Consider the following 19,653-nt stretch of genomic DNA (forward strand, 5'->3'; position numbering starts at 1 on the left):
GGGAGGGACTTAGGACAGCGAGATGGATAGAACTGCAGTTTCCTGAGACCGTCAACCAACCACACAGCTTCCCCTTAAGACCGGTGAAAAGCAGGCCCAGGATGGAGGTAGGGCTCTCCCTGCACAGGAGTCCCTTCCCACTGCCCCTGACACCATCCTCTCACCTGGACTATGGGGCACAGAAGGCAAGGGAAGGGAAGAGAGCGGGATGTGCTGGTGAGGTTTCATGGGGAAGTGCCTGTAGGAGAAATGGATGAACTTAGACTTGGGTCTCCGGCACAGGCTCGCTCTATTCACAGTCATCCCCACACAGAGACTGGCACGCACACGTATGATCACTGGTAGAGACAAAGTGGCACACACACCTAAAAAGGCTCATTCAGAGGACCTCAGAATAGCAGGGAACAGTCACTGGGACTGGAGCCTGGCGATCGCCTGAAGGGGAGGAACAGGTCGTCACGGACAGGCAGCAAAGCCCCGGTCCCGTTTGCCCTCGCCCGTGAACTAAGAGAACGTGTTGAGGACAGAAAGCAGAGGAGAGGGTACAAAGGACTACTAGGCAGGATGGAGGCGGGGGCCGGGGAAGAACGGAGAGGGCTGGGCTGGGAGCGGAAGCAGAGGAGGTAGAAGAGGAGAGGAAGGGAGGGGGTGTGGGAGAAAGGGACATTCCGGGGGCCGGGGGACAATGGCGAGAATGTGTGTGTGTCTGGGAGCAGTGGTGCAAAAGGAAGGGATCCGCAGCAGCGGACTCACCCGCGGCCCCATCCCTCCCAACTGTTAGAACAGTTAGCAAGTCGCGTGAGGACCCTGCTGGGCCAGGAAGAGGCGGGGCCCGGGGCGGGGCCCTGGGAGAGGGGGCGGGCCCAGGCCAAATCTGCCCTCTGCCCTCTCTGCCCTCTGCCCGCGGGCCTTGGGACTAGGCAGTCTGGCTGGTTGGGTCTGGAAAAGAACGACTTGTTTGATTTGGGAAAGTAGCAATCCTGAGGGCGTCGAGAGAAGGTGTAGTCCATATTGCTTGTTTATCTATTACTGAGCCTGTAAGTTGCTTCGGGCACCCACAACAGGGATCATTGGGACACCCCACCCCACCCAACGCGCACACGCCTGTATCCACCTAGACCATCACACCCCTAGCAAAAAATCCTAGTAAGACAAACTCCTTGATCACAGAGGAGCTCAAAATCTGGGGGATTTGGGGTGGCGGGAGGGCAGGGGGAAACCCCTGAATGATTAAAATAAATAGAAATTCAGCATGTGACAGAGTCCCACCTCCACTTTGGATATCTGATAAGAATCCCAAACTTAAAAACGTAAAAGGTCCAAAACCTGAGTCCTAACTGCCTCCTCCCCCAAATAAGCCTGTTTTCTTTCGTTTTCTTCAGCATCTCAGTGAACAGCAAGTCCGTTTCTCCAATTGCTTGGGTCAAAGGTTCAGTCAGTTCAGTCGTACAGTCGTGTCTGATTCTTTGCGGCTCCGTGGACTGCAGCACACCAGCCCTCCCGGTCCATCACCAACTCCCAGAGCTTGCTCGAACTCATGTCCATCGGTCAGTGATGCCATCCAACCATCTCATTTTCTGTCATCCCCTTCTCCTGCTTTCAATCTTTCCCAGCATCAGGGTCTTTTTCAACGAGTCAGTTCTTCAAATTAGGTGGCGGAAGCATTGGAGTTTCAGCTTCATCATCAGTCCTTCCAATGAATATTCAAGGCTGATTTCCCTTAGGATTGACTGGTTTGATCTCCTTGCAGTCCAAGGGACTTTTCAAGAGTCTTTTCCAACACCACATTTCAAAAGCATCAATTCTTCAGCGCTCAGCCTTCTTTATGGTCCAACTTTCACATCCCTTACATGACTACTGGAAAAACCATAGCTTTGACTAGACGGACCTTTGTCAGCAAAGTAATGTCTCTGCTTTTTAGTATGCTGCCTAGGTTGGCCATAGCTTTTCTTCCAAGGAGCAAGCGTCTTTTAATTTCATGGCTGCAGTCACCATCTGCGGTAATTTGGGAGCCCAAGAAAATAAACTCTGTCACTGTTTCCATTGTTTCCCCATCTATTTGCCATGAAGGGATGGGACCGGATATCATAATCTTCATTTTTTGAACACTGAGTTTTAAGCCAAGTTTTTCATTCTTCTCTTTCACTTTCATCAAGAGGCTCTTTAGTTCCTCTTCACTTCCTTTCATAAGGGTGGTGTCATCTGCGTCTCTGAGGTTATTGATATTTCTCCCAGCAATCTTAATTCCAGCTTGTGCTTCATCCAGCCTGGCATTTCGCATGATGTACTCTATGCATAAGTTAAATAAACAGGGTGACAATATACAGCTTTTACATACTCCTTTCCCAATTTGGAACCAGTCTGTTGTTCCATGTCCAGTTCTAACTGTTATTTCTTGACCTACATACAGATTTCTCAGGAGCCAAGTAAGGTGGTCTGGTATTCCCATCTCTTGAAGAATTTTCCACAGTTTGTTGTGATCCATATAGTCAAAGGTTTTGGCACAGTCAATAAGGCAGAATTAGTTGTTTTTCTGAAACTCTCTTGCTTTTTCTATGATCCAATAGATGCTGGCAATTTGATCTCTGCTCCTCTGTGTTTTCTAGATCCAGCTTGAACATCTGGAAGTTCTTGGTTCAGGTACGGAACCTGGGAGATTTGGGAAAGTAGCAATCCTGAGGGTGTCCTGGGCAGGTGTAGTCCATATGCTTCTTTATCTATTACTGAGCCTGTAAGTTGCTATGAGCACCAACAACAGGGCTGTTTTGGGACGCCCCACCCCACCCAACACACACTTGCATGTATCCATCTAGACTACCACACCCTTAGCAAAAATTCCAAGTAAGACAAACTCCTTGATCCAAGCGAGGCTTAACTTGCTTAGAGAATTTTGAGCATTACTTTACTAGAGCGTGAGATGAGTGCAATTGTGCAGTAGTTTGAACATTCTTTGGCGTTGCTTTTCTTTGGGATTGGGATGAAAACTGACCTTTTCCAGTCCTGTGGCCACTGCTGAGTTTTCCACATTTGCTGGCATATTGAATGCAGCACTTTCACAGTATCATCTTTTAAGACTTGAAATAGCTCAGCTGGATTCCATCGCCTCCACTATCTTTGTTTGTAGTGATGCTTCCTAAGGCTCACTTGACTTCGGATTCCAGGATTTGTGGCTCTAGGTGAGTGATCACACCATCATGGTTATCTGGGTCTTGAAGATCTTTTTGTAGAGTTCTTCTGTGTATTCTTGACACCTCTTCCTAATATCTTCTGCTTCTGTTAGGTCCATACTGTTTCTGTCCTTTATTGTGCCCATCTTTGCATGAAATGTTCCCTTGGTAGTTCCCCACCCCCACCCCTGCACATATCCCATGTCTAATCGTTCAGCAAAAATTCTGTGAAACTGTAATTTCAAAATATATCCAAAATCCAAGTATTTCTCACCACTAAGAGCTAAACCCACTGAGTCACTAAGATGGTGAAGGAAAGGGAAGCCTGCTGTGCTGTACTCCGTGGAGTCCCAAAGAGTCAGACACGGCTGAGCAACTGAACACCACCAAAGAGCTAAACCTTGGTCTAGGCCACTATCACCTCTCACCTGGATTATTCCATTACCTTCTAACTGGTCTCTTGGCTTCCACCCTTGCCATACAATCTGCTCTTTTTAGACCAGCCAGTGACCTGTTTCAAATACAGGCAGATCGTACTCTGCTGAAACTCACTAATGCTTTATCATCTCATTCCCTCAGGAAGTCCTACAAGGCCTATAAGTTGCTACTGCTCAGCTGGCTACTACCTCTGTGAACTCTGTCCTTCTCTCCCCATTCAGAGTCACACTCAGCATGCTCCCACCCCAGAGCCTTAGTACAGTACATCTCTCCCTACCAATCATTTAAGAGACAGACAAGTTTTCTGTGGCAATACAACCAACTGCTACAAACTAAGCAGCTTGAAAACAACATCCATTTAGTATCTCAGTTCTGTATGTCAGTGCCCTCAGCATGGCTTGACTGGGTTCTCAGCTCAGGATATCATAAGCCTGAAATCTAGCTGTTGGTTGGACTGAGTTCTTGTCTGAAGGCTCTGGGAAAAAATCCTCCTCCAAGCACATTCTGTTTTTTTGTGCGTGTGTGTGTGTGGAAGTGCAGAGTCTTAACCATTGGATAGCCAGGGAAATCCCCAAGCTCATTCTTATTGTTGGCACTTTTCAGTTTCTTGTGGTTATGGGATGGGGTCCCTGGTTCCTCCTGGGCATCAGGGGCCACTCTCAGCTCCATCCAAGCGGCCACTGGTCTTTCTTGTCATATGGTATCTTCATCTTCAAATCAGGCACAGTGCCTCAAACCCCTCTCACGTTTCAAATCTTTCTGACATCCTCTTCTGCCTTTTATATATTTATTTATTTGGCTGTGCCAGGTCTTTGTTGTAGCATGTGGGGTCTGGTTCCCTGACAAGGGATCAAACCTGGGCCCCTTTCATTGGGAGCATGGTCTTAGTCACTGAACCACCGGAGAAGTCCTGAAAACTCCCTGCTTTTAAAATGTGGTTAGGCCTGGCCTATCCAGGTGATCTCCTTTTCTTACAGTCAAGTATGTCATATAATACAACCTAATCAAAGAGCAAAATCTGTCATATTCACAGTCCTGGGGCTTATACATGGTGTGTACAGTGGGGCAGGAAATCTTGGACACCATGTTAACATTCTGTCTACTACACGTATGCTGTAATAACAAAAAGACCCCCCAAATACAAGGGCTTAAACAGGATAGAAGTTTTTCTCTCATAGAACTGTCCAAGTATAAGTACTCCAGGGCTTAAGTGGCAGCATTTGAGTTGTTCTGCCTTCTTCAAGGAAGTGGTCTTTGTCTTCAAAGTCCAAGAGAGTTCACCAGCATGTGTGTTGAGTCCCATCCCAAGTAGTGAGATGGGGAAAAGAGCAGGAGAAGGCATGCCCTTACCCTTAAGAGCAAAATCTAGCAATGCACACATCATTCATCACATGGACACACCTAGCTGCAAGGAAAGCTACAGAATTTGGTCTTTATTTTCAGCAACCATCCATCTGGGTTAAAGTCAGGGATTCAGTTAGTAAAGGAAGAAGGGGACAATGGATGCCGGGGACAACTAGAGGCTATAGCACAGTGAACACTCTTCTTCCAGATGTCCCCAAGGTCCGCTCCTTCATTTCAAGTTTTGGCTTCAAGAGACCTCATTAGTGGGTTCTTCTATGACAACCTAGCATAAAATAGCAACAGTATCCCCATCTTCCTTGTCCTTCTTACCCTGCATTAATTTTCTCCATAGCACTTATTACCATCTCCTATCAGTACATACTTAATTGCTTATTGTCTGTTTCCTCAGACTAGAAGTCTAAGCTCCATGGTGACAGATTCTGACTGCCCTCTGCTCTCTCTAGTGCTGGGCACCATGAGTAGGTGACCAGAAAGTATTTGTGGAACAAATGCATAAATGTACAGCAATCTTCATTAGTGAGAAAGAGGTCAGACTCTGGAAGTCAGCCTGGACTGAAAACTTGACTCCACCAATTACTAGCTGTGAGATATTTTTCTGCCGTTTCATTTTTCTGTGTGTAAAATGAAGATAATAATAGTATTTACTTTACAGTGTTGTTGTGAGAATTAGATGAGTTGTTATATAAAATGCTTAAATTAGAGCCCGGTAGATAATAAGCATGTGATATAACTGATTTGTGCAAACTATGTATTTTTGTTATTGTTTATGGCACTCTACCAACTGCTGTGGACATAATGGTGAATAAGACATAAAAGGCTCAGTAAGGGCCATATGAGGAGAGGATGGGTTGCAATTTTAAATAGGGTAATTAGTAAAAGGTGGCATCTAAACAGGAAAGGAAAGGTGGAAAAGAGGGCAGCACTTCCCCCTGTCTATTGCCTGGTTAATTCTAATTTATCTTTCAAGTCTCAGCTTCAGAATCCCAGGGAAGTTCTTCATCCCACACACAGTTAAGTTAGTACTACTGTCTGTTCTCATTGCAATGCATATTTCTTCTTCACGACATACATCACAGTTGTGATTACTTGTTCTGTATTGACCGTCACTATACCCACATTAACTTCCAAGAAAACAACTGCATCTTCTCATTCACCTCTGTATCTTCAGGGCTTAACAATGTTGGTAAAAGCAGTAACTCAAGTATTTGTGAATTATTATAAATATATGGAAGAATGTGGGGCATACCCAGAAAAAGAACGAGTCCAGAGTTATTAGCAGGATGTGTCTGAACACTACAAGTAAATTGATTCTTTTACAACCAAGGATAAGAGAGTCAAAAGCTGGCTGAAGATGAGGCCAGAGCCCATCAGAGAAAGCTTCAGTTGTGAGGAGGAGTCTGAAGGTCATGGAAGGCGTTAAGTAGATGAGTACCATGGTTAAATTTCTATTTTACAAGAATCACTCTTGGTTAGTGTGGAAAGTGGATTGGCAGTACCTCCCATTAGCCATTCTTTTCTTTCTTAGTAACAGAACCTCAAAGTTTAAAAGAAAAAAAAGTTTTATTTATTTATGTATTTTTATGGCTGCACTGGGTCTTTGTTGCCGAGCTGCTCCGCAGTACACAGGCCTCTCATTACAGTGACTTCTCTTGTTGTGGAGCATGGGCTCTAGGTGCCCAGGCTTCAATAGTTGGGGGATGCCGGCTTAGTTGTCCTGTGGCATGTGGCATCTTCCCAGACCGGGGGTCAAACTCGTATCCCCTGCATTGGCAGGCAGATTCTTCACCACTGAGCCATCAGGGAAGCCCCAGAACCTCCCACTTTTAACTGGGTAAATGACTAGTAAGATTAAAGATAACATTTCCCAGCCTCCCACATAATAAGATCTGAGTAATTTGCTGCAGACAGAGGTTTTTGGGTGTTGCCTTATCTGATTAAAGGAGGAAGATACAAAAAGTGAAATTTTGAATGAAAAAAACTTCAAAATCATTGGCAAAATGTCAAATGCAGATTCATTGCTGTCCCTTTTGATTAAAAGCCTTTCTCTTATTATATAAATAGTTGATTGAGCTAGAAAGAGACTGAAAGATACTCATTCAACAATATTTATCAAGCACTTTTATGTGCCAGGCATGGTGATAAGGATACAAAGGTGAGCAATACAGACAAGGACTCTGACCTCATGGGGTTTATAATTACCAAGTGTACAAGCGCTACAAGCCAAAAGCAGAAGCATTTATGGGAGCTGGAGTCTGGGATGAGTTACTTGAGGAAAGTATTTGAACTAAGTACTCAAGAATGAGTAGAAATGAGGTGGGTAAAGGGGGAAAGCACTGCAAGTCAGGAAACAACAGGTACAAAGGAATCAGGTATGACAGGTTAGAGGAACTGAAAGGCCAGAGTGGTTAGAACACACAGAGAGTGAGGTGTGTGGTTCATTTCAATTCAATTCAACAAACAGTATTTACTGCCCAGTGTTTGAGTTACTGACAAGATTAAGCTGAGGTAGGCAGGGGCTGGATCATGCAGGGCCTTGTAGGTCACGTACAGAATGTGTTTTTATTCTAAAAATGGGGAGCTATTGCAAGGTCTTAAGCATCAGTTTGTGTCTTCTGGCTAGTGCATGGAGAATAGATTGGAGGGCTGCAAAAGTGAGTATGAGAAGAAGCAGGAATTGCAATAATCCTGGTGAGAGATTGTGATGATGAAGAGAAGCAGACAGAATCTAGGAATTTTTAGAAATTTAATCTGATAGGATTTTGGCAGTTGAGTGAAGGGATGAGTGAGGTTTCTAGTATCTGCAACTGGTTGAGTACCAGGCATAGGAGGAAAAGTTTATCAGAAAACATGTTGAATTGGGATGTTTTTGAAACACCTAAGTGGAGACATCAATCAAGTAGCTCAGAGGAGAGATCTGAGTCATCAGGAACTAGGGCTCAGCATGAGGATGAAACAATCCCAGAAAAAATAGACTGAGAAAAAACAGGACCTAGAGAAACTTTTAGATTTAATGGGTGGAGGCAGGTAATCGTACAAAGGAGGCTAAGAGGCTGTGGCCAGAGGTAGTAGTAAAACCATGAGTGGAATCACAGACACCAGTGAGAGTGTTGATGAGGAACTAGTCAATAGTACCAGATGCCACTGAGAAATGAAGTAAGCTAGGGAAATAGCCACTGGACTCAGGGATATGAAGGTCACTTGGTGAGCCAGGGTGAGCTCACGAACTATTTCAATAAAGGTTGCTGTGCTGTACTTGAGTCGTGTACTCAGCTCTTTGCAACCCCATGTATTGTAGCCCACCAGGCTCCTCTGTCTATGGGGTTTCCCAGGCAAGAATACTGGAGTGGGTTGCCATTTTCTCCTCCTCAATAAAGGTTACAGAAGTCAAAATAGAGTGGGAGAAGGAGTGGGAATAGAGAGGACCTAAGTATTAATATCCAACTGTTCTGAGAAGTTCAGCTGTAAAGTAGAAAAAAGTACATGGTACCTGGGAGACAGAGGGGTCTGTTTATTTTAACGGGAGCCTTCAGCACATTTAGATACTTATGACAAGAATTTAGTAAAGTAGGGGAAAGTCAGAGGTCTCCAAAGAAGGAAGGACTAGGATTCAGGGCCTGGAAATTGGCACTGGCCTTGAGACAGATGCCTGTCCTGTTTAGATGGGAGGAAAGAGGAGAATGGTGCAGATGGAGATCGGTGACCAAGTTATGAGTTGTGAGATGTTATCAGAGCTCCTAATTGATAGCTTCCATTTTTGCCTGTGAAGTAAATATATAAGGTTACTTGCAGAAAGCAAACAGAATGGTGGGGATAAGAGGCTTAAGAATATTGGTTTGAAATAGTCATTGCAGGGAACAGGAGAGAGACTAGAAAAATCTAGTGGGATTACAGGGGCAGAGACTCCATTTGAAGTTAACCATGGGCTTCCCTGGTGGCTTAGACAGGAATCTAAGAATCTACCTGCAACGCGGGAGATCTGGGTTCAATCCCTGGGTTGGGAAGATCCCCTGGAGGAGGGCATGGCAACCCACACCAGTATTCTTGCCTGGAGAATCCCCATGAACAGAGGAGTCTGGAGGGCCACCATCCATGGGGTTACAAAAGGCTGGATGCGACTGAGCGACTAAGTACACACAGCACACATGGACTCAAACAGTGATAAAAATTTGCTCTATAGTCATTTCCTTGGGCAGTTTTTAAGACTCATTCTTTTGACATGAACATTATCTCCGCAGTTTGTCCCGTCTCTGTGTCCGCTCTTTAGTATGAAGACAGAATCCCCTATAGGTGGTAGGTAGCACAGCTGGGGTTGGCAGGGGGTGAGGAGGGGTGGCCCCTTCCCATAGCTTTTCATTTGGCTGAGCTGGGTCTCAGTTGCAGCGCGCAGAATCTTGGATCTTCACTGCACTATGTGGGATTTTTCAGCTGAGGCGTGCGAACTCTCAGGTGTAGCATGTGGGATCTAGCTCTCCAACCAGGGATTGAACCTGGGCCCCCTGAATCGGGAACATCAAGTCCTAGCCACCGGACCACCAGCGAAGTCCTCCTTGGTCAGTTTTTAGATGTCCAAAGGCAGGCACAAATGTTTCATTTTTATCAAAGTCCAACAAAGAGATGAAAGGAAATTCAGCCTATTCGAAAAGAATGAATAGAATGGAAAAAAAAAAAAATGAACGGGCAATTAAGTTCTAAAGCCACAATGGCAAGAGTATGTTTGTGAAACATACTCAAGTATGTTTGTGAAAAAATGATAAAGCTTTATCAATGTTTATCATTGTGTTGTGCTTGAAATGTCACATTGCTCTCATTACGCCAATGATTAACACTTTTTATGCCAAGAGCTGAGGGAGACTTCAGTGACAATAGAAGACGGATAGTAGGAATAAGGTTCTTTTCATAAGTACTGAACATATTTATACACAGAAGAGATTGAAAAGTTAAGGAACTAACTGGTGGATCAGACTGAGAAACACTTATTTTTCCATGCCTAGGGAAAGGATGACTGCAGATGAGCAAACAAATACAAACTTTGGAAGTTCGAAGAATATAGACTTGGTAATTCCCTGGTTGTCTAGTAGTTATGGTCAGGGGTTCACTGCCTGGTTAGGGAACTAAGAACCCAGCGAAGGGCAAAAAAAGAACATAGGCTTTAAGAGTCAGACAGATCTGTATTGTTAACCCTTCTCCAACAATTACTCAATTATGTGACATGGGAACACAGAAATTCACATCGGAAGTTTATTGCAAGCATATACATAAATATTGGCATGGAAGAATCTTCCGACCATCACCACAGTATTCCAGGTCCCTGTTCCCGTCTTTGGGAATTGGGAAATTCACAAGCGGTTTCATCTGCATTTATACCTTCCAAGAGACTTTATTGGGCAAACATGAGGCCACTCAGTAGGAAAGTTCCCGGTCGACAACTTTTTTGTTAAGAAAGGTTCTTAATAAACCTGTACAAGATTTGTTCCGATAAAGAGAGCTACTTTTCTCCACAGGTAACTGTGTATAAGGTGGGCTTCTGGTACATACTGAATTCTTGCTGCCTCACCTGTTGAGTGGGGGTAATACCTACATCAGAACCTATACAAAATGGGTACTCAAAAGATATTTTGAAAGGCAGCCTGGTGGAGTAAAGAAAACATGGATTTTAAAGTCAGATCTGCATTTTCAGACACGGTCTGTTACTACAGAACTTCAACATCCTGATATGTACAGGGGTGAAAATATCTGCTTTGTGGGTGGTTGTACTTAAAAAAAAAATGGTTACCATGGGAGCCAATGTCTAAGAACTACTTATATTTTAAAAATAAAACATGATCACCTGATATGGAGGAACAGAAGAAAAGTTAAAACAGCTAGAATGACACAAAAAGGACACAAGAATGGCAAGAAAACTCAGTGATGGAGTGATAGGCCATTCAGATTGTTGAATACAGAAGTAAATTCCATGGAGGGCAATAATAAGGAAAGAACAGAGGGGCTGGAATTAGAAATCACAGAACAGGCACAGTGGGAACATGTAGGGGTAGAGGAAGAGATGGAGTTAGGAGATTATAGGCAAGAAGTGAGACATAAGGTAACATTCAAGAAGTCCTGAAGATTTGACTTTCTTCCATTTTCTTTCCATAAGTATCACCACCTACTTCTCCCTTAGGTTTTTATCCCTCAAGTCTGAGTGTATTGCAGAATATGGTTCCACAAGTTTTCCCCTTTCTGACTGCTCCTGAAGACAAGAACACAGATTTTCTTTATTTAAAGGTTTAACTGCTCATCCTAAGAAGACAGAAAATATTAAGTGAGTACATCTTGAGGAAGTGGTTGATGTTCCAGAACACCCCTGAATTCTTACAGGTTTCATCTCTGTCTGAGGCTACTGACTTCCCAGGAGGTAATGCCTAAAAGCCCTGTGGATTCTTAATCTGTTCTCCAAGATATCTCCAAGCGAGCCATTTCAGTCAGACAGATTTAAGGACAGTTAGAGTTCCCATTTTCTTTCATTGGGGCAACCAACTTGTTGCTATTACCAGTCTTAAAATTGTACCCTCAGACCTTGCTTTAACCAGATACCTGGTTATAGGCTTTCCTTCTACATACAGAAGGCAATTTCTCTGCTTCCAGGGCTGAAGCACTGACAGAATAATAAAGATGGTGCCAACAATGTGGGCAAAACTTCCTTGCCCAGAATATAAACCAAACAGAGGAAAAGTGGGTTTATTAGCTCCAGGAAAAGGAGCAACAGTACCCGGCTCTCGGACAACTCCTCACTTGCTATACACAGGCTGCATCCAGCCCTAGGTCCACTGGCTCCTTCAATTTGAGGGTTCATCCAGCGCCTCCTTTCCCGAGGTTTGCGGATGGCGAGCTGCCGAATGGTGAGGTTTCGGGTTGTTCAGCAGCAGCATGTGGCACAGCTGAGGCAGCCTCGTAGTCTGCCATGCGGCGCTGTACCAGGGCAGGCATGAGCTGCACGTAAGCGGCCATGAGGCGGTGATTAGAATGGATCAGCTTCCCGGCACAGCTGTGCAGACATGCCTCCTGGAAGGAAGACAGGATGGAAGCAGAAGTCAAAGGAGTCCTGTCAGGTCCTGCCGCAACTCCAGCCTAGGGGCGAGGGTCATAGAAAGGCCGGAGCCAGAGGTAGGGGAAGTGGCGGAAGAGAGAAGCAGTCTACTGTTAACTCTGAGGATCGAGGGTAGTTCCCCTACTCAGTTCCCCACCTAACCTCCTCAGCATCCAGAGCTCGGTGGTGCAGGCTAGGCACGCAGCGCTGGAAGCAGAGTTCCGTCATCCGATTGTAGACCAAAAGGAAGTCCCGCAGCTGAGAGGAAGGGGGACGAGAGAGGGGCCACATCTTAATTGAAGGCCGCGCCGCCCGAGCTTTCCCAGGACCGCGCCCCACGGCCCGACGATCCCAGCCCTCAGATGCTTGGCTATTTGGGGTTTCCGCTATGCAGACAAGGATGCTAGTTGAACGCATGGCCCTAAAGCGACTTAGCTCCCACTCACGTTTCTCAATTGCTGCTGCTGCTGCTGCTGTTGCTGCTCCATCACGCCACCAGCGTGAGCTCCAGGTCATTTCCTTTTCAGCTTCTCGGTAACGCCCCGGAAGTGACGTCTCGTAGCTCCCCAGGGACAGAAGGGTTGGCTCCAGGATCGCCCTGCCCCAGATGTTAACGTCACTTCCGCCCTCATAATCTGCGACGTGGCCGGCTTCTTCTGCCCGGGCGGGGACGTCACTTCCGCTGAGTCCCTGACCTGCTGCTAGGATCGCGACGGGAACTGGAGCCGGAGGTCCCCGCGCGGCCCGGGCCCGGCGCCCTGAGGGGAAGAGCGGCCCGGCCCGAGGTGAGAGGGACAAGCACGGGTGAGGGCAAGTTGACTCCACGAACCTGACCAGAGGGCAAGATGCCTCTGAGCCCTGGGGAAGGTTGAGGACACACCTGATGCCCAGGTGTATGGGGGGAGGGCGGAGACTCACACACCTGGGGAAACTAAAGTGACTTTGGAAGGGATCACCTACCTATGTCCTGGGAAAAAAGAGGTTTTTCCCAGAGGTCGAGAACTTAGACCAACTGACTGAACTAAGGCCTGGGGGGGCAGGGCCCGAGGAAGAGGAGGTGCATGGGATGGAGGAGGGGGAGACCACCTGCTGGAAAGGGGAAGAAACACAAAAGGAGAGTGAACAGCCAAACAGTAGTGAACATACCTGAACGGGAGTAGACACCAAGCTCGGGGAAAGGGGTTAATCTCCTGATGGGGAGAAACACCTGCATGGGGATGAGCTTCTTGAGAACACAGACTTTCTCTTGTTCGCTGCTGTATCTCCATTGTCTGAGATAGTGTGTGACACATAGCAGGCACTCATTAAAGGTTTGTGGAGTGATTGAATGCGTGAATAATCAGCAGAGCTCTGGTAGGGTGAGGGGTTCATGAGGACATGACCTCAGGTCAGGCACACCCGAGGCCTGGGTTTGCCTGTGTACGAATATGCACCTTGGAGGGGAGAAATACATAGAGTTCAGGGAAGAGTGGTGGCCAAACCCCAGAACTCTGAAGCCCTGGGACAACCTCTGAAATGGTAGGGGAGACCTTCCTCTTTGGAGTACTGGCCAGTTTCCAGAGCTGTCTGTGTTGGGCTTTGCAGGGCGCTGGGGTGGAGACCTTGACTCCAGTCCCTTCGCTCACCATGACGGACGGGATCCTAGGGAAGGCAGCCACAATGGAGATCCCCATCCACGGGAACGGTGAAGCTGGGCAGCTTCCTGAGGATGATGGGCTGGAGCAGGTGCTTCTGTTTGATTCTTCATATTGTTTCAATTGAGGAATCCCAACTCAGAAACCCTGAACTCTCACGTCTGTTCCAGTAGCCTTCCCCTAACTTACCTAACTCCCTTCAGTCTTTTTACAAATCTTTGTTCTGATTCTGTGCAGACTGTCCTTGTGTGCTCTCTCTATGATGCTTCAATCCAAGCTTGTTTTCACCCCAAAAATGCTTCAGCTGCCCCTATGTTCCTGAAGCCCCCTCTTCTCTGGCCTATAGGACCTCCAGCAAGTGATGGTGTCAGGACCCAACCTCAATGAAACCAGCATTGTGTCTGGTGGCTATGGGGGCTCTGGTGATGGACTCATCCCCACAGGTATGAATGATCAGAATAGGACAGGGTGCTTGAGCTTAGATGGGGAGAGGGATGGTCCCAGGGAACATCAAAAGTTCAAAGTTCAAAGTGAAGTCGCTCAGTCGTGTCTGACTCTTTGAGACCCCATGGATTGTAGCCTGCCAGGCTCCTCTGTCCATGAGATTTTCCAAGCTTGAATACTGGAGTGGGTTGCCATTTCTTTCTCCAGGGGATCTTCCTGACCCAGGGATCGAACCCAGGTCTCCCACACTGCAGGCAGACTCTTTACCGTCTGAGCCACCAGGGAAGCCCTAGACTATGGGAGCATAGACTATGTCTAAGAAGGCTTGCATTTTGTTTGGAGATCCTTGGAACCTCGGCTAGTATGAACCTTATGGAATCTCAGCCCAAAGCCAGCTCCCAGAGTTGTCCTTCTGCTCCCACTTGCAGTTTAGCCCCACTTGTCCTTTTCCCTGCTGTCACCAGCTAAGACAAGCAAAGAACTCTTTTTCACAGCTCTCCTTCCCCCTAATCTGCTCTAGAGCCTGAATCTGATTTGGAACTTTGTGAGGCTTCTCAGAGTTTTAATTTGACTCTTAACATTTAGAAGAACAAACAGTTGTGAATCTCACACTGACTAGAATCAACATGGGAATTGTCAGCGGGTTTTCTATTTCCTGGACTCACCATCCATGATCAGTCACCCCATACTGGGCCTACTTCCTGCTGTTTCCTCTACCCCTGTACACATGCCACTCCCTCTTCGCCCCTTTTCTAACCCTCAGTTTAAGAAGAGGCCAATGTGTATTGGGATTTGGGTCTCAGGGCACAACGTATAAGTTCCTCCTAGTGAGTAAGAGAATCTAATTGTCTCTAGCTTCTTCAGGGAAGTCATTTTCATGTACTGGGAGGGGAGTGTGGGGGGAACCACAGAAGTGTTTGATTGTATCTGAGAGAGGCTGGTGTCAGAGAACTTGGTCCTTTAGGGTCTGGCCGCCATCCATCTCACAATGCTACTCCTGCTGGCCCTGGAGATGAGGTGGCTCGGGGCATCGCTGGAGAGAAGTTTGACATCGTCAAGAAATGGGGCATCAATACATATAAGGTGGGATTCAAGCACCTCTCCCTTACCCCAAACTGCCCTGGGTACCTTTTCCCCATCTTCCAGATCCTAATATCCCAGCTATGGCTGAGACTTGGAAGCCTGGGGATGCTGGGGTAGGTGCCTTTTGCGGGGGCAGGGTGCTAGAGTCTCTGACCTGCTCCCCCACTTCCCATTAGTGCACAAAGCAGCTGTTATCAGAGCGATTTGGCCGAGGCTCCCGGACTGTGGACCTGGAGCTGGAGCTGCAGATTGAGCTGCTGCGTGAGACGAAGCGCAAGTATGAGAGTGTCCTGCAGCTGGGCCGGGCACTGACAGCCCACCTCTACAGCCTGCTGCAGACCCAGCATGCACTGGGGGACGCCTTTGCTGACCTCAGCCAGAAGTCCCCAGAGCTCCAGGTGCCTTGGCCAGGCCAAAGAAGGTGGGGGGACTGGGCCCGGGCCCTCCCAGGCAGTCACCCCTCAGCCTCCCTCCCTCCCTCCCTCCTGCAGCCCAGAGGGAGAACCCCTCCAGGGTGGGCCCAGCCCCGCCCCCAGCAGCACTCACCTGTGGAGGCAGCCTAAGGGTTTGTACAGAGGTCCAGAAGTGGGAGGCGGTGGGGAGCGGCACACTAGGTGCCTCACAAGTAACCCTTCTCTGCATTGACAAGAATGTCTTCTGTGCTCAGCCTAATCAGAGCCCCTCCCTTGCCTGCCGCACTAGCTTTCCCTATTCCAGTCCTGTGAACTTATCTGAGACCCCCCCACTCCCACATTCCTGCCCCAGGCAGCCCCAGGGTGGCCCCACTAACTTTCTGGCTAAGAGAGCCTTGCTGGAGCCAGTCCTGACTTGTTCCAGTTTCATTGGCTGTTTCTTCCGGGAGAGGAGGGGGAAGAAGGGCCCTTTAGCTCCAGTCAGGTGGTGACTGTTACTCAAGCCCTGTCCCTTCCTTCTGCCCTCAGGAGGAATTTGGCTACAATGCAGAGACGCAGAAGCTGCTGTGCAAGAATGGAGAGACATTGCTAGGGGCTGTGAACTTCTTTGTCTCTAGCATCAACACATTGGTAACCAAGACCATGGAAGACACACTCATGACTGTCAAACAGTATGAGGCTGCCAGGTGTGGGCACTGGCAGGGCCTAGGGTTTTGGGAGTTGGCTGGCATGGGTGAAAGTTTGCGCTTTAGGGGCAAAAGAATTGAGAAAAGTAGGAGAGTATGTGTGAAGGGCAAACGGGTGGAGACCAGCCCATATCACCCCCTCCCCAGGCTGGAATATGATGCCTACCGGACAGACTTAGAGGAGCTGAGCCTAGGCCCCCGGGATGCAGGGACGCGTGGTCGACTCGAGAGTGCCCAGGCCACTTTCCAGGCCCATCGGGACAAATATGAGAAGCTGCGGGGAGATGTGGCCATCAAGCTCAAGTTCCTGGAAGAAAACAAGGTGCTAACCCCACCCCTTTGACCCAGCCCACCTTTCCATCTGTACCACTGACCTTCCCCTCAAACTCCCCATCACTGAATGGGGAAATGCATCCTGGCTAAGAAGTGGGAACATCCCCCACCCCACTCAATCCCTGGACCTTTCCCTGTCACCCTCCCTCTGATCCCTGGCCCTTTTCTATTAGAGGATTTGGGTGCTGATCCCAAGAACACAACTGGGAAAAAACCACCCCTTGAGCTTAGGTGCCAGAACCCCTGGCCCAGCCAGTCAAGTTAGGTTTCTTCTATTACAAGGCTTTTATCCCTTGACTCCCTTGGTGGAGTTCTGCCCCCACTCCAAAAGCACCATCAGAGCAGAGTCTATGTGCCCCTGGTCTGGGTTCAGGCTCATAGCCTCTCAGAAAGGGTGTCTGAGTCCAGTCTCAGCTGACCCTGCTGGACCCCCAGATCAAGGTGATGCACAAGCAGCTGCTGCTCTTCCACAATGCTGTGTCCGCCTACTTTGCTGGGAACCAGAAACAACTGGAGCAGACCCTGCAGCAGTTCAACATCAAGCTGCGGCCGCCAGGAGCTGAGAAGCCCTCCTGGCTAGAGGAGCAGTGAGCCACTCCAGCCCAACCTGGCTATCAAGAAGGACATCGGGAGGGGTAGTCCCAGGGTGGGGGATATTTGGACATGGGACATCCCTTGCCACCTGCACTCTGGCTTGGGTTCCCTTTCCCTGGCTGGGGCCTGACAGGGGCCTGCAGGCCCAGCATCTGCAGCCCTGTCCTTTATCTTCCTGGCCACTGGGCTTCATTCCCAGATCTTTTCCTTTCACTCCACAGCCAAAGGCTATGACAAAACCACTCCCTGGCCAATGGCGTCACTCCTCAGGCCTATCCCCAGTTTCTGGGGTGTGCCCCCTGACCAATGGCAGAGCCTCAAAAGGCCCTGTCAGCCAATGGCAGCTCTTCTTGGGCTCCCCTGGGCCAATGATGTTGCCTCCAGTACCCTTTGTCCCTCCTCAATGCGTGCCCATTGCAGAGAAGGGGACTGGGACCAAAAGGGTGGGGATATGGGGAGCCCTATTTTTGGCCGTGCATCTGAATGGGTCTCCCCTCACCTGCCCACCCAGTTTAATTGTGCTTAGAGCCCTGGAAGATTGGGACCTAGCACTAGGAATAAACCTTTCATAAAAGCAGGCCCAGTGAGGTCAATTTGTGGGGGATTCTAGGAGGGTGGTCTGGGTGGATAAATGCTCAGTCTAATCATACATCAAAATCCTACCATTTCAGGAGAGCTAGAGCCAGATATCTGAAGTCACAGGTTTCTGGAGAGCCTAGTCCCCTCCCCCAGCCCCAGTAGGAGCCAAAGCTTTATTTGCCCTTGAGGCTCCTGCCAGGATAGCAATGTATCTTAAAACACAGGGCCCAGAGGGGGTTGGGCCTACCGACCTCCATCATCTGTTCATTCATACAGCAAATATTTACTGTACTGAATGCTTTTATTTGCCAGGCACTGCGCTTGACCCTGGGGAGACATCATGGAATAAAACACGGTCCCTGCCCACAGTGCTTATGGCCTAGTGGGGGATAGAGGCAAGTAACCAGGCAACTACAATACAGTGATAAATACTAAGATACAGAAGTACAGGGAGCTATGGGAGCACAGAGGATGGATGCTGGATGGAGCCTAGATGGGTGGAGGTGGGGATGTCAGCTTGAAAGCTGAGACCTGAGGGTAACTAAATGATGGCCAGGTAAAGAGTAAGCAGAAGAGCATCTTAGGCAAAGACGCCAGTTTATGTGAAGGCCCTGAGTAGGAATTGGGAGGAATTAGCTTGGCAGAAATGAAGGGGGAATGGCTAGAGGATAACTACAGAGGCAAGGTAGCAGATCATGCTGAGCGTTTTCAGGCTGCTTAAGGACTTTTGCTCTTTGAACAGACAGCTGTTGAAGCCTTATCAGCAGAAGTTTGATGGCATGAGGGACATTTAGGGTTGAGGAAAGAAGTCTATGAGGCTTAAAATAGTGTTCTACAGACCCAAGTCACCTAGTATTGGGTAGTCTCCTAGCCCTGGCCCCAAATTACAGAGCAATCATGAACCCTGAGGCTCATTCACAGGCACCAGAGCACCTTTGCCAGAACTGAGGCAGGTGGAAAGTCAAGGAACTTAACCAGGGTCCCTGCTGCACCCAGGTGTTGAGCCCAAACCTGAACCTTGTGTGTTGCGGGAAAGCTCCCTAACAGCATTTTCGTGTAGTCAGGATCCAGGTACCATTGCCCTATATCCCTTGGCCAAGGAATGCTCCAGAATTCAGCATTGTTCTCTACCTCAAAAGGTGCAGTTACCTGACAAGTTTGATTACTGAGTGGGGTGGTCCACATACAGGCCCCCCACCCTTATGGGTCACTAGGATACTTCAACATGAAACGTTCTGAGGCTTCAAGTGACTGGAGCACTTGAAGAATTCAAACCCTGTTCCAGCACTTTCTACCTGAGTGATCAGGGTTACTCTCTGGGGAGCCGAAGGCCCTCAGTTCTTTCCGTTGCAAACCACAGCTAATGAAAGAAGTAACCTATTAAGATGATGAGTATAAAGAAGATCATATATTTAAGGTGATGCGTTATGCGTCTGGCACATAATAAGCAGTCCCTGCTAACGGTTACACTTTATTATTTTCCACCGGGACTGGTTTTCCACAATGCGATGATTCTGAGAATCGCTCTGGTCTTTGGATGGTGGAAGGGGGTCGCTAGATGGTCTGAACCATAATTTCCTCGCGAGGGGGCCCCTGAGGGAGAGCCAGGCACTTGAGCCAAATCAAGCCCCATCTTTCTCGGCCGTCAGCCCCTTCCAGAGCTCTGGATACTGCCCTTCCACTTGGGGGCTCTTCCGTCGCCCAGAGATCCGGGCCTAGGCACAGGGGATTCCTGTCTCCCCCCGGCTCAGCAGAGACCACGCTAGCATAGTCCGTGGGAGCCCCCCAAGACAGCCTGGCAGGGCACCTCCAGGAGGCAGCCCTTACCCGCTCCCAGTCCGAAAACCCTGC

At 48.2% G+C, this 19,653-nt stretch overlaps 3 protein-coding genes and 1 long non-coding RNA gene across 7 annotated transcripts in view; 2 read left to right on the forward strand and 2 right to left on the reverse strand.

Annotated features, from left to right (window-relative positions):
- DNHD1 (dynein heavy chain domain 1) overlaps nt 1–817 on the reverse strand; it is a 61,511-nt gene extending 60,694 nt beyond the window's left edge. For both annotated transcript variants that reach the window (XM_081540928.1, XM_081540930.1), the window contains exons 1-3: nt 754–817; nt 366–435; nt 165–238 (exon numbers count right to left, since the gene is read on the reverse strand). In XM_081540928.1, coding sequence (XP_081397054.1) covers nt 165–238; nt 366–379 — 88 coding nt within the window. In that variant the 5' untranslated portion in view covers nt 380–435; nt 754–817. The remainder of the gene's footprint in view (nt 1–164; nt 239–365; nt 436–753) is intronic.
- Nucleotides 818–847: 30 nt separating this feature from the next.
- LOC145526110 (uncharacterized) lies at nt 848–4,609 on the forward strand. The gene is made up of 2 exons (XR_014068692.1): nt 848–1,037; nt 1,383–4,609. It is a non-coding gene; the product is annotated as an uncharacterized LOC145526110 (long non-coding RNA).
- A 5,509-nt stretch (nt 4,610–10,118) lies between these two features.
- On the reverse strand, nt 10,119–12,533 carry TIMM10B (translocase of inner mitochondrial membrane 10B). Its single transcript, XM_081540934.1, has 3 exons — nt 12,483–12,533; nt 12,199–12,294; nt 10,119–12,011 (listed from the first exon to the last, which is right to left on the reverse strand). Exons 1-3 carry the CDS (start codon nt 12,522–12,524, stop codon nt 11,799–11,801), a joined length of 351 nt encoding a protein of 116 aa, XP_081397060.1. The 5' UTR covers nt 12,525–12,533; the 3' UTR covers nt 10,119–11,798.
- Nucleotides 12,534–12,739: 206 nt separating this feature from the next.
- ARFIP2 (ARF interacting protein 2) lies at nt 12,740–17,800 on the forward strand. 3 transcript variants are annotated; one of them, XM_081540931.1, is made up of 8 exons: nt 12,740–12,821; nt 13,621–13,761; nt 14,017–14,113; nt 15,079–15,197; nt 15,374–15,595; nt 16,139–16,296; nt 16,444–16,618; nt 17,065–17,800. In XM_081540931.1, exons 2-8 carry the CDS (start codon nt 13,663–13,665, stop codon nt 17,218–17,220), a joined length of 1,026 nt encoding a protein of 341 aa, XP_081397057.1. In that variant the 5' UTR covers nt 12,740–12,821; nt 13,621–13,662; the 3' UTR covers nt 17,221–17,800. The 3 variants fall into 3 exon arrangements, with proteins under 3 accessions (XP_081397057.1, XP_081397059.1, XP_081397058.1); XM_081540933.1 differs by having other exon boundaries at nt 16,139–16,281; XM_081540932.1 differs by having other exon boundaries at nt 16,142–16,296.
- Nucleotides 17,801–19,653: the final 1,853 nt, after the last annotated feature.

This window comes from Giraffa tippelskirchi, chromosome 11, assembly GCF_054371585.1.
Source record: "Giraffa tippelskirchi isolate mGirTip1 chromosome 11, T2T-mGirTip1v1.2.pri, whole genome shotgun sequence".
NCBI classification, from domain to species: Eukaryota; Metazoa; Chordata; class Mammalia; order Artiodactyla; family Giraffidae; genus Giraffa; species Giraffa tippelskirchi.